Raw genomic sequence first — 13965 nt, forward strand, 5'->3', positions numbered from 1 at the left:
AATGTAATTTACCTTGTTTTCCCTGGACTCGGCTCGAGATTGCCCTGACATTGGTTACAACAACAGTAGCAACAGATTATGTCCTTTGTGGTTTGTTTCTGTCATTAATTGCTTTGCTAATCTCTAATGCAGCTGCTTCTCGCATGTACTCATCTATTTCGCTCACATAGATGCACAAACTAGTGAGTTACAAGCTTTGAAACACTTATCCTTCTCTCTCTCTCTCTCTCTCTCTCTCTCTCACTCTCGCTCTTTCTCTCTGCCCCGTTCCTTTTTGTTCTGTTGTTTTCAGAAAATAATGTCGTGGTACGCCCCACCATCATCCTTCAAACTTGAGTAGATGAACAATTATTTTCTACTTTACCATCCGTGCTGCAATTCCTGGGGCTTCGTTTTCCCTGTTGTTTCAACTAAAACCTCGGGTCCGTTATGAAGCCGCTGAGGGGAAAATATTCCGTTACGCTGGCTTACTCGCCATTCCCGGGAGAGCAATTCTCCCCCCTGGGATTCCTGCCATCGGGGCTGGAGCTTGTATTCTGCAGGGTTATTGAGCTGACGTTGGGCTTGGTGATTTTCAAATTAAATGGTCTTGATTTAATTTTCACTGGTAGACAAATTTAATCACTCGCCACGTTGGAAAAACCAGTGCTTGAGAAATGCTGGTTAATGGAAAAAGTTTTCATCTTTTCATCCCTTCCATATCAGGCACGTATCGTGACAAGTTGAATTCAGTGTACCGCTGTCAAGTACCAACGAGATGCATTTGCCATACAAAACTGTGGTTGCTGAAGATAACTTTGAGGAGCAAAAAAACGGCCCGAAGAATTAGTTTATAGGAAATGAGCGTCCGAATTGAGTTGCGACATCCCAACATACCAGATCCTGCTTTAGCGCTCCATTGCTTTGAAACATAATGCAGTGTGTTGGATTTGGCCCGAAAGTTTTTTTTTATCGGAAAAACTTTTTAGAAATTCGTTACGCCCATACAACTGTAACAACTGTGTTGAAGATGTCCTGTACACTGTAGTTTGGGCATTATTTATTGCAGCTCAATCCTGCTGATGTGCTCTCGCGCGAGGGGGTTGATTGTATTTCAGCAGCTTCAACGAGCCTGTCTCCATGCGCACTGAAGTTGTACGTTCAATGTAGCTACTCCATACCAAGCATGACTGCACCTTCAGCCAGAGAAACCACGACATCACGGCTGACTTCCACGCTTTGGCACCGATGTTTGCGCCACGCGTTGGCTGCTTTGCTGGGATCGCGTCCCGTGCCTTGGGAAATTAAAAACTTTTCCAATAAATTATCCAACCAGCCAAAACCCACGGCTGGTTGGTGGGCAAATGGTGTTTGCAGCTAGTGATAGATTACGGCATGGTCCTAGTGCAAAGAGGCGTCTGTGTTTGTGTGCGAAATAGAGAGAGAGAGAGAGAGAGAGAGAGAGAAGACAAAGGTAGGGCAATGAAAACGCCCACAGCGCAAGGAGCGTCCGCGAGAGCGCGAGATTGTTAGCGTAGTTTATATTCAATCGACGCGCACAACCCCAAAACGCAGCAAAGTGGTGGCAGCTTAATCATGGTCGTTTTCCCGCGCGAAGAGAAGAGGATTGCTTTTCGAGTGCAGCAAGCGCTCGATACGTGCTGCGGTCCGCGGGGAAATCAAGCAGAGCGCCACCCAAAAGCAAGTGGTGACGTGAAGGGCTTTTAAAGATGCACGAGCACATAATTTGCGATGGTTTCGAGTGGTTCACCGTTACGTCTTACCTTCGCATTCTTGGTTGCCCGGGAATCCCCGTGCCTGGCATGATTAATAGGCTGTAGGGCCTATGAAAGAAGGTGGGAAGGGGGGGGGGGAGGAGGAGCAAACCAGGAAACCGCAACCCACCGGAACCGGAACCAGATGCCTCCTTATCGCTCGAGGAAAGTTATGATTTGCCGGGAAACTAGCCGCTACCTATCGCTAGAGCACAGTTGATGACCTGTGTGTAGGTGTATGTGTGTTTATGCGAATGCATGACGAGGATGAACAAAAGAAAAAGCGAAAGCGAGAGAGAGAGAGAGTTAGTTTTTCCGAAAGAAAAACACAAGTGTGGCGCTTCGCCATTGCGCGGTTCAGTTGGATGATGAAAATGAAAAGTCCTTCAACCACGGAACCTACTCGTTGCATCAACGTGAGGTTGATTTATGGGGCAGTTTCATCAACGAAGCACCACGAGAGGGTGCTACTTCTTTGCCGGCTTTACCAGCTTGTACATAATAAACACTAGGAGGCTCGCACCAGAACACTTAGCCGAAAATATCGAAATGGCTTGTTAAAGAGCTTCGGTCCATTAGCGATCGAGTGGCGCTACTTTTTTTTTTGCATCTTCACTTTATTTCCCAAATTAAGCCTCACCGGGTAGCGGGTAATAACTCTCTTTTGCATTCCGTTTGATCGTTTCAGCTGCTCGATGAACAAACGCACCCACCGATAGCAGGCGGATCCATTGCGTGAAAATCAGCCGCCCACGCCACCAATCACCCACCTTCATCCGCGAAGGTCCACAGCAAGTTGCATTCACCAAACGGGCGGTCATTTGGCGCTTTTCACTTCCGAAGCCTCTCACCGACATCGGTCACTCCCGATGGCAGCCGCCCGGGGACGACACACCTTATAGTAGCCGTTCGGTTCCGTAGCACCCGCAATGGATTTCCATAAAGCCCCGCCACCCCGTCCGCCAAGCCTGGCGGCCGCCCTGTCCAAGGCAAACGGTATGTTGGTTTATGGTTTCGGAACGGAAGCACGACAAAGGTTGCGATCGAAATTTTAGGGTCACTGAGCGCAGCTTCGGTGGTCAACAATGACAAAGCCCACGCAATTAACAACAAATCTGTTAGTACGGATCAGTACGAGCAATTTTTCCGCAACGCCGTGTGGTGTGGTGAAAACAATATGTTTTAAAACGGTATGCGTACGCGTACCGAAATATGCGAAGAAATAACGTGGAAAGGGAGGATTCCCTTGGGTTTGTTTAACGGCTTTTCCGCATAAACACACACCGCTCGCTGGAGCTTTTATTTGGAGCTTCATCGCTCATCCATTTCAAACCCGATTTAAGCTCTTTTGGTTCATATATCCGTTTGATGGATGTTCAATGCTATTATAAATTCATCCGCGCCAAACGCCAATCGCCAAAATTCGATCCACGTATTTCGTTCCGGCTTGGCAATGTGGTAGTATTGTGCAGTGTCCGCATGGGTGCTTACTTCAACTACCACAACCGGAAACCCACACCACACACAAACCCGTTGGTGCTTACCCGATGCTTCCTTTTCGTTCTGTTGTTCGATCTCGGTTGTTATTTACCGCACCAAACCACCTAACAAAACAATCGTTTTCTCGCCCCACCACTGCAAACTCCATCAAACCCACTCACCCGGGGGCTGACTTTCGGCCGAAACTGCTGCGTGAATGAAACTGGGCGCCGGAACCGGAAAACGACCCCGTGCGTGCGCACCCAGACGCGTACGATTATATATTCATCGACAGCGGTAGCCCCGATTCGTACCTGAGTGCAGACGTCGGCAGCATCGGTAATGAGACGTTTTTCAACGAGTCGACAAACGCGTTCGCCAACACCACCGACCTCGGGTTGGGACTGGCCGGGTTTAACGGTACCGCCGAGGAACCGCTGGCCGACGTGATCGTGATGGCGATCACCTCGCTCGTACTTGGACTGATGATTTTAGTCACCGTGATAGGTGAGTAGCGTCGTGATCCACCAACACCGGTGAGTGAGGCAGAGATCCGCCATCTGCGAGCAAGCGAAAAGAAGCGATAATTAAATATGCAAAGCAATCCAGTGGCCGCTCGCGATGTGTGTGTGTGCGATCGAATAATTGCGCTCGTGTTTGAACGCCACCAGGCGCCTCCATCGTGATCATGCCACTGGTTCATACGAGAGAAGAAGCGAGAACATAGGCTCAATGGGATCTCGCAAGCATTCGTATTGCAAGCATCGGGTGTAACGTGCATAATAGAATGAGCTTTGAGCACAAACGCGTGCAAATAGCATGTGAAACTCATGAATATTTTCGTGCGCGTCCCTACATCGTTCAATAATGTCGTAATACTGCGACTCGTGTTAGCATAATTAACTCACCCGGTACAGCTTCCACCATCGTTTGGCTCGTAAACGCACAACAAAGCGGAAGCTTGATGGTGTGTTTATGGGCGCCCGCTCAAACATTAATGTCTAGCCCGAGGAGAGCTGGCAATAAAACAACAGCCATGAGCACGTGAGCAGAGTCACGTAGAGTCAAACGCAGATGCTAGATTGCACGACAACGCCTTAATCAAGCGCCCTGGGAAGCGCAATTGAATATAAAAATTCTTCTTCGTCCCAGCGGCACAAACCAAGAAAATAATTCGCTTCACTGGCAAACTTTGAACGGACCATTTACACGTCATACAAGAACGCCGGTGCTCCGTTGGTTGGCATCCATAATTTGCATCCACGGTGCAGTACGGTGGCTCCTGGTTCGCTTGCCTTTCTAATTGAGTGCACTTCCGTCGGACATATGATGTCGGTCCGGAAAATGACGAAGCTCTTCCATTTACGGTTAAGCTCCCGTGAGCGAAACCACCACACGGGCGGATTGTTTGCGAGATCCCAGGTCCCGGTTCCGGCTCCCAGCGCTAACTGCTCTTCTCTAATTTTCCTCCAGGAAACGTTTTCGTAATAGCCGCCATCATTTTAGAGCGTAATTTACAAAATGTAGCTAATTATCTGGTCGCCTCGTTGGCCGTGGCGGATCTGTTCGTGGCGTGCCTGGTGATGCCGCTCGGTGCCGTGTACGAGGTAATTATGCGCTGCGCTTTAATTGTTTCCCTCCACTTTCAGTTGCTCTTATCGTTACGCTCGGCGAGCGCTCTTTCGCTTCAGCCCCGTCATAAGCCACTATTTGTATTACATTCCTCCTGTTGCAAGTTTATTTTTTTTTTGCTTTACTTCATGTTATCTTCTGCTTTTGATTTCACCACACAAAACACACACTCTTGCCCTTTGTGCGCCACGTCAATTCTTCAAAACGATTGTCCTGTAGTTCTTTGCTTACAAACGCTTAGATTCCGAACTTGAGCGTCAAAAGCAGCTAAAAAAAACCCCTCCATAACCTAATAGTTCTTCCATGCCCGAGAACTGAATCTAATTTGGTCCACTCCTGTACGCTTTCCGCCTTCGACAGATAAGCCGCGGTTGGATCCTCGGACCGGAGCTGTGTGATATATGGACCTCGTGCGATGTACTCTGCTGCACGGCCTCCATCCTGCATCTGGTTGCCATAGCGACCGATAGGTAATTTGTCATCCCCTTCGGCTTCTCGGACCGCACAGTTGGCTCGGTTTTTGGTCGAAAACGGTCGAACGAAAATTCAATTTAGCAACGCCTCGTAGTTGCGGTGACTGACACACACTATCTCTCTCGTTTTCTCTCTCTCTCTCTCTCTCTCTCTCTCTCTCTCTCTCTCTGTCTTACTCTACGGTGGATTGGAAACACTCGCCGGTACAGGTACTGGGCGGTGACCAACATCGACTACATCCACTCCCGGACCAGCCGGCGCGTCTTCACGATGATCTTCCTCGTCTGGTTCGCGTCCGTCATCGTATCGCTGGCGCCGCAGTTCGGCTGGAAGGATCCCGAGTACCTACAACGAATAGAGCAGAAGAAGTGCATGGTCTCGCAGAACATCTCGTACCAGGTAAAGGTTTTTAAAACACACGCCACGCCACGCCATACCCTGCGCGCAAAGCTAACCAAAAAATTGCGTCCACGTTCCCGCAGGTGTTCGCCACGTGCTGCACGTTTTACGTTCCCCTCTTTGTTATACTAGTGTTGTATTGGAAAATTTACCAAACCGCCCGACGGCGGATCCACCGACGAGGGCCCAAACTGCCCGCAACGCCGAACAGCAGCAACCAGGTACGTATGCGAGCACGCGAACGCAAATGCGCGGGTCCTAATTCTCGCCATTTTCTCACTCGCACCAGCAGGAGGAAACACCAAAACCAAAGTCGAAGATACGATTTCACCTGAAGAAAAAGTTTGCCAATCCCACCAAATCGGCCGTTTCGTCACTTGGGTTGGTCGAGGGCAACTCGACTAATACGGTCAACACGGTCGAGGACACGGAGGACAGTACGAACGCGGACCGGAAGGGTCTCGAGACGACGTTCAGCGGTGACGAGGTGAGTCGTTAAAATGCAACCAGACACTCAGAAACACGCACAAACGGTTGTGTCTGCCGATGTCACGTTCGCTCGATTTGAAGTGCTGTAGATCAGATCGCAGTAGGCACGCGTTGGGAACAGGGTTTTCTGTGCATTTATAAGCGCGAGTCGAAGGCGGTGGCTTTTTCACTATTTTTCACCGAACTGTGGCATCAGTTTTTCACCATTTCCACTCCATTCACACTCACTGGTGGTTTTCTCTTTCCTCCCAACGGCTTGGCAGGGCAACAACGCGTCACAGAGCAACAACCACCAGATACCGACGGTGTCGTACGAGGTGACCCATGGGCAGTTGGCACAGCAAACTGGTCCAGCCAACGGTGGAGCCGGTTCGGAGTCGAACAACAACAACCCAAGCCGGGTGGTGGGTGTTGCAGAAAAGAGTAGCCCAAGTGGGAATGGTGACACCCTGCCGGTGGTACCCAACCCCAACCAACACGCTTCATCACCGCTGCTATCCCAACCGGCCCAAGCCGATCAACCACACAATCCAACGCCAAAAGCTACCACCACCACTGGACCGGGTGGGCATCTAACGGTGGCTTCAGCTGGAGCGAGCCTGCAAACGGGTTCCACCGGTGGTGGATCATCACTCAACATCTCGAGCACACCGAACCCGCACGCGCAGGTGTCCAAACGCAAGGAAACGCTCGAGGCAAAGCGCGAACGAAAGGCGGCCAAAACGCTCGCCATCATCACGGGCGCGTTCGTCGTGTGTTGGTTGCCGTTTTTCTTGACTGCGCTGCTGCTGCCACTGTGTGAAAGCTGCTCGATCAACGACACGGTCGCGTCGCTCTTTCTCTGGCTCGGTTACTTCAACTCGACGCTTAACCCCGTGATATACACCATCTTTAGTCCCGAGTTTCGGCAGGCGTTCAAGCGGATCCTGTTCGGCAGTCACCGGTCAACCAACTACCGGCGTGGCAAGCTGTAAGCTCGTGGGATGCGTCTTCGTTTTTCGGTAAGTTCGGCGAATACTTCAACGCGAAGGAGGTGGCCAGTACGGTGGCTGGGAGATGTCCTTGAGTGGCCGTCACTCGGTGACAGGCTGCGGGAAATATGGCCCACTGAAGCTAATCAAGAGCTCTAGCGTACGCTTCTCCATCATCATTAACCACCGTACTAATGGGCTCGAGAGGATGCAAAATTAATAAGCGAAACCGGACAACGGTAGCCTGGAATGGGAAAACGCTTGAGTACCGTCGTAGTGTTAATTGTCGACGATAGATGGCGCTCGCTGGGCTGGTTTGAGCGTGATTATGACGCATTTGCGTGACAGCACTCCATGCAGTAAATCAAACGTAAATCTAAGCACTAAACTGGCGGAATTAGTTTAAAATACCACGTGTGGATTGTAAGCAAATGAAACCAACCTTACGCCAACTAACTGATCTCTAGTTTTGCGCGCAAACCCCGACGATTTGTCGTTGGTGTCGAAACGATATGATTTCCATGTTGGATTTTACATAAAATCATTTTGCTTATTTTCCCTTATTTTTTTTTGCTTTCATCTCCACGTGTTGACAGTATCATCTTACAGCCTCCATATTGGATCGAGCAGCTATAACGCTCTGCCAAAATTCACCCGGTAACGGCAATGTTCCACCCAATTAATTACACTCGTTATGGGACGATGTTTCGTCGCCGTTAAACTGCGCCATTTATTGCCAACTGCCATACAAAATTGCCCAGCCCTCTAGCCCTCGTTGTGGTTTTGAATGTGTAATGAGAAGCGGCTCCCGTGTGTGCGCCTACTCTTGAAGCACGTGCCAAGACGGGGGTGAAATTTTACACTCAATTTCGTGCCTCGCATCAATGTCTTGCCACTGCTCAATCAGCACGACAGCGCACCGGGTTTTTCTCCGGACGATCTCCGACGGACGCGAGAAGCCGTTACAGCGGGAACCTAGCAAACCTTCATTGCCGGAATTATCTCTCTAATTAAGATTCACAATTGGTGCTCACCGTTTGGCGTTCTCTGTTCGGGCAAAGGAAAAGCGAAATTATTTCCACCCACCCGGGCGAGCAACTGTGTGATTGGAGTTTTCCGTGTTGTTTTTTTTTTTTTTTTAGCTCAACAGAATTTTTTTCTATTTCGCGCGTTTTTATTTCCTTCTGTGCCTTTGCATTCCAACTTTCAAACAATTTTGCTCGGGTCTTTTTCCGCGACGGGCGTCGGATTGCAAAATTAATCTCTCCCGCCTTGAAGGCCAATGCCGTTGCAGCAAAAACGACAACTAAAAAAAGGAAAACGAATCTCCCATTTCCGCTTTCCGGAAAGGTCGGGGTTGGTTTCAATTTTCAAAAATCCGCTCATTATCCCGGGGCTAGGGCCGGGATCACTGTTGGCCCTGATTAGTAGCTCATAAATGCGGACAGCTACCCACCGGTTTCCCGACGTGGATTCATTGCGTTTGCCCGGTGACTTTCAGTCGATTCTGGAGTAGGGGTAGCGAGAAATTAATTTCACCATCCAGCCTGCTTCGCGCTTCCGTTTCGAATGGGTTCGCTCTCCGTGTCCTGGCACAAACATCCGCAAAAAAAAACGGTGCAACCGGGTACGAGGTGAATCGATCGTCGAGTGCCTCTGAAATGAATCCACAACCCGGAGGCAAACCGTGCTCGGAAGGACGAGCGAAAAACGGAGGGCAAGAACCAGTTGGCCACTCGACGCGAGGACACAACGCTTTCGAATCCTTCCGAACCGGCCAGATGATTTCCCTCGTACAACAGCACGCCAGGAATTGTCCGGAAATAATGCCGCAGGCAAACAGTTGCCTGCGATATCTCCCACAGCACGATCCTTCGTCCTAGCTGCCGAGACAAGCTGCAATTTACTCGATCTACGCTTGTCGCCTCAGATTCCAGGGCGCTCTTCGATTATCGTTCGATTTCATCTGGGGGAAATTAGCAAATTTTATGATTGAATTGTATTCCGCTGCTTTGTGTTGAGTTCCCCCGGAGGCACGGAGACGTCGTAACGCTCGAAAAGCTGTTATTCCGACATGCTCCCCAGCCAAGGAAACTCCGACAAAAGGCTACCGATTCGTTTACGTTCGCTTTCGTTCACACTTTCGGCAATTGCAATGACTCTCAACAACTGAGACGGAAAAACGAAACCGGTGACCCGACACCGAGGATTCGAGGCCCCGTAGGGGTTCGGATGATGTCATCGTTGCGTCGAATTGATTGTCTTTTGCACATGATTGCGCCGCATTTGGGAGTTGCTCCGCAAGATGGTGAAGCACGTGCGGATCGGTGAAAAGAAGAAGATGCAAATGAAACCAATCGCAGCGTGCCATGACAACGGGCGTGGGAGCGATTTCCGATGCTGTCGGAACGGAGAGACGGATTTGAGTTTCGTTCACGGTACGGAACCTGGGGGCCAAAAATAGCGTTCCCGTTTTGGGTGCCGAGGAAGCCATTCTCTGAGGAGCGGGGAAGGATTTACCGGGAAAGCTTCCCCCCAGCCGTGGCAATACTTACCCCAGCAAGAGCTGGGAGCGATTGTCAACGTTCGCGTTGCTACGGGAAACCGAGCATTTGAGATGGGGCGGAAGTTTCGGAAGCTTGAAAATCGTTGCAGATAAAAGTGTGCGATTTTGCCTGCTCGATTTTCTTTTTGTTTTGGCTTGCTTTTTCCCCCCCCAGCAAATGTAATCATTTCGAATCATCCAATTGTCGTGGCTTACAGCGTTACAAACGGCCCCTAATACAAATTCGTTTATTGTGCTACAATGCGATGAGCCGATGTTAGCACCTTCTGTTGTAGGGTTGTTCATTTAGCAGCACGTACACTCAAGTTTAAACATCGGTAGAAATTATATTTCCACGCTGGTGGCATAAATTTACGATGAGCGTGCGGGGAAAAAAGAAAAAAACGTTCATCGATGCTTCCTGCTCCATTTGATGAGCCGATTATGTCAAACAAACAGGCTCCAGCCCAAGAACACATTGCAAACCCCATGCCAAACCTGCGTCGCTTCATTCGCCGTTGTGAAATGTATCTTCCCTACAAGAAATGCTCAAACTAAATAACAGCACTTAATGGGTACCGGCTGCCTCGCTGCACATGAGCGCAGCTGCCGGTGGCGATGGTTAAGCCCGTAGGTACTGCAAATATTGGCACACAATTTCGGCCCCGGCCCGGTTGAGTTTGCCACCATCGCGAGCGTTAAGTACGAGCGGTGGAAAACGTCAGCCGGCGCGAACATCAAACATCAGCGATCGCGCGCTCGGCTCGTGTTTACGGGACGTTTTTCAACTTTTAAAGACGCCTAGCGATCGGCTCCAGTACGGGTGTGCTGATTTAGTTGGTTCTTTTCGGAAGTTCAAATGCTAACAGCGATGTTCCAGCGTGCGAGAAGCAAACGGGCACCCGCTAGAATTCGTCGCTGAACGGTGGAAAACTGTGATGTGAATCAATATTTGTCAATTCTATTACCGATGAGTGAAGACCCCGTTGTGTTTGACGTTTTCTCTTCGACGGTTCCATGGAACAGACGGGTAATGCAGAAGGGCTGCATGCAAACGTTGCACACATGGCGCGTACGATGTCGTGTTTGCCTTTTCATATGCCAGCGGGTCGCGAATCCTGTCGCATGTGAGAAATCGACCGATCCGGCAACGATGGTACTCTCCATGAAGTGACGACGAGGGTGTACGACAGACTTAATGGTAATTGCATCGCAACTAGGGAACTATCAGATAGAACACAAAATTATCAGAAAGAGTACGAAAAGAAGTTTAAATTTGAGTTGTGTGCTCGTTTCAAATAAATGATCGATAAAATGAGTAAGCTTGTTAGTTTTGAGTCTCGTTCAAGCCGCGGATCGGAAGATGCACGCCAAAGACCGGCAACAATTTAAGTCGGTCACGTGTGGGGCTTTTTGGAAATTATAAAAACCATTTTTGCGCTTGAATAGCTGAATGGCACGCAGACACCGCGAGGCATCTACGAAATGTTCAATTATTTTGCAGTTCAAATTGCCTCGCTTCACGTGGGAAATCAAAATGTAAAGAAAACTTTCTCTCACGGCGTCGATCGAAAGTTGGCTCCCCCGAAAGTTGGACGAGGGTAGACATTTTTCGGATGGCTTAATTTTCCAGCCGATATCGTTGCGCCTTCGTTTGTCCCTCGTACAAAAACGTGCCATGCGAAGGGACGAAACAGGAACCGTCACCAAAACCAGCGCGAAAATTGCAAACACCAAAACAACACTTACAAACACAAAGTCCCCTTTCGTCGGTCGATGCGTACTTCCGGCTAGTGCTCCAATCTCGGTCCTGGTACTGCGTTGAAGGAACAACAAATTTGCACTCTAAAGCCTGACTCGGTACTGCTCTGGCACCGGTTCTTGGTACGGTGGTGTAAACATTTTCCATCTTTCTCTCCGAACCGTGCGCACTCGACCGGGACTCGATCGAGACCTCGAGGTCCTGCGGCCATCTCGATAACTTTTCCCGCTACTGGCATGCAAAGCTGCTTTCAAATCGGAGCAGATCCCAAACCCACTGTGCCGGATGAATGCGAACAACAACAAAAAAACAAAAAGATATCCCATGCTCTTTTTCTTAAAGTTTCAAGTTTTTCCCAAGCAACACCCCGTTCACGACGGGCTAGCCTGCGACGGAAAGCCAGCAAATGGAGAGCTTCAGAAAATGGTCTATTAATTAACGCTCAAAGACGGACCCGTCCCCGGGCGGTCATCGGCGCCAAACGTGCGATCAGATACAGCCATCCTACCATCACGATAACGGGCCGCTCGTGTCACAATATCCCTCATGGGCCCGAGAGGGCTGTTCCCAACCATCTCAAGCAACACTGAGACGCTGGAGCAGCCGCACCGCGTTGCCAAGTTTTTCCTTCATTTTCCGTTTCTTGCAATCCACCGTTGTTTGCCATAAACATGTCCTGTGCGAGCGATGGAAAAGTTTTTCACCCGGCTGAAATGGCCACCCCCTGTTCGGTTTGCTTCACCGACGGGCCGGGTTTATTCAGCATAATTCGTTACTTAGTACGCCTTCACGCAGCGCGACTGTCGCCAAACGCGACGGACAAAGAAGCGGTAGGCACTTTTCTCGGAATGAAAATGACGCTCTGCTTTTATCTGTTTGAAGCAGCACTCGATTTGTGCAATTTTCACTGCGGCCTGGGGTTCGCATTGTCGGTCCCTAATGACGGCTTAGCCAGAAATGGTACGGTTGTGAAAATTTGCTTTTCTCTCCTGGATGCTTTTAAATTGGTCAAAACATTGAAACAATTCAATCCAATCACTGCGTTTTTGTGGGGTTGGCTTAGTACACAAAATGTGCGACATCTGTAAGTTGGCTGCTTTTAGGCTACAGTTAGCACGGCAACACTATGAGCTATCAGCGTTCGTGCTGATTTGCGATTCTTCAAGCGCCATATTGGCGCATGCTTTAATGTGTAATTTATTGCTTGCTTCACTCGAACGACAAGCGGTACAATAAACGACCACGTGTTCGTCTCTGTTCCAAGCCGATATGCCCGCGAAATCGATGCCCGCCCACCGATCAATCGGCGCTCCACAAACGTGTTCGACAAGGGACGTAATACCTACGATGCTTACGAGCGATGCTTCCTTTGATGTTGGCAGCTTTTCTCGAACTCGACGACTGTCTCCCACAAGCTGCCTCCCGCTTCCAACCGCGGGCGAAGAAACCTACCCCCTTGGGCAATGCCCGCAATGCCAATTTTAATTAACATCTCACTGAAAATGTTTGCATTTCCGTTCGTTTCCGTTTCGCTTTCAGGGCTACCATTATTGTCGGCTGCGATTGTGTGCGGTATCGGGAGTGCTGGAGCAGAGCGCGGTTATTTCCACCAAATCGCTGTAATCAAACAGAAATCGTCTCGGGAGGTCCCGCACTACCATTGGCGAGCGTCTCCCGCGAAGCAATGGCAGAACCGGAAAGCGCTCGGTAATGATGATGTAAAAATGCCACCAGCGGAGAGAAAAAAAAACCCGCGAAAGAGTGAGAGCGAGAGAGCGAGAGAGCGAGAGAGCGAGAGTAAGTACAACACACTCACCAGCTAGCTTCGTTTGCTAAAAGGACGATAAAAGTACGGGACACAGGTGCACAACGAAGGTGGTGGAACGGAGATCGAGAAGAAGCACCTTAGCGACACGAACGCGAGATTCATCGAAGAGGGATGGTTTTATTCTTCCTCTAACCCACCACCCACTCCTGTATCCTTCGTCCCGTGTTTCAGTTTGGTACCATGTAACCGTTTTTGCTCTTATCTTTTGTCACGAGCGCGACGAGCCCGAGACCCTTCGTGCGCGGCTACGCGGATTTATATATTCACGTCACACGCATCAACTCAATTAGTGTCCACATGTCCTTGCCGTGGCTAGGTATACTATAATGTGTATATATATACTCACACACACACACACACACACACACACACGATTCTAGTACAATTTATGAAGATGTTACCACACGAGAGAGCGAAAGAAAAAGGACACTCGTCTTCGGAGGAGTTGCCATTATCCTGAAGTGCATTCCCGTTTTGGGGTGGGGTGGCTACATCGTTCGCTCGAAGGCGGCCGGACGAAGGAACACGCCAAAGCGATCGCACAGCAACTGCAAAAAAAAAATGGAAACCCTTCGCTTTTCTTCCACCAACTCCGTCCCTTCGCCATCTCCCGTTCTGAGCTCCACGGTGGG

The 13965-nt window shown here is 49.7% G+C and overlaps 1 protein-coding gene across 1 annotated transcript; it reads left to right on the forward strand.

Annotated features, from left to right (window-relative positions):
* The first annotated feature begins 2683 nt into the window (after positions 1–2683).
* On the forward strand, positions 2684–7201 carry LOC128727543 (5-hydroxytryptamine receptor-like). Its single transcript, XM_053821466.1, has 8 exons — positions 2684–2750; positions 3501–3740; positions 4707–4840; positions 5226–5335; positions 5549–5738; positions 5822–5959; positions 6031–6225; positions 6491–7201. The coding sequence occupies exons 1-8, from the start codon at positions 2684–2686 to the stop codon at positions 7199–7201; spliced, it is 1785 nt and encodes a 594-aa protein (XP_053677441.1).
* The last annotated feature ends 6764 nt before the right edge of the window (positions 7202–13965 follow it).

Source organism: Anopheles nili, chromosome 3 (assembly GCF_943737925.1).
Source record: "Anopheles nili chromosome 3, idAnoNiliSN_F5_01, whole genome shotgun sequence".
NCBI lineage: Eukaryota > Metazoa > Arthropoda > Insecta > Diptera > Culicidae > Anopheles > Anopheles nili.

Coding starts and splice junctions, on each gene's coding strand:
- LOC128727543 (XM_053821466.1), top strand. CDS start 2,684: ATGGATTTCCATAAAGCCCCGCCACCCCGTCCGCCAAGCCTGGCGGCC. Junction 5,336..5,548: donor GTTGCCATAGCGACCGATAG/GTAATTTGTCAT, acceptor TCGCCGGTACAG/GTACTGGGCGGTGACCAACA. Junction 6,226..6,490: donor CGACGTTCAGCGGTGACGAG/GTGAGTCGTTAA, acceptor ACGGCTTGGCAG/GGCAACAACGCGTCACAGAG.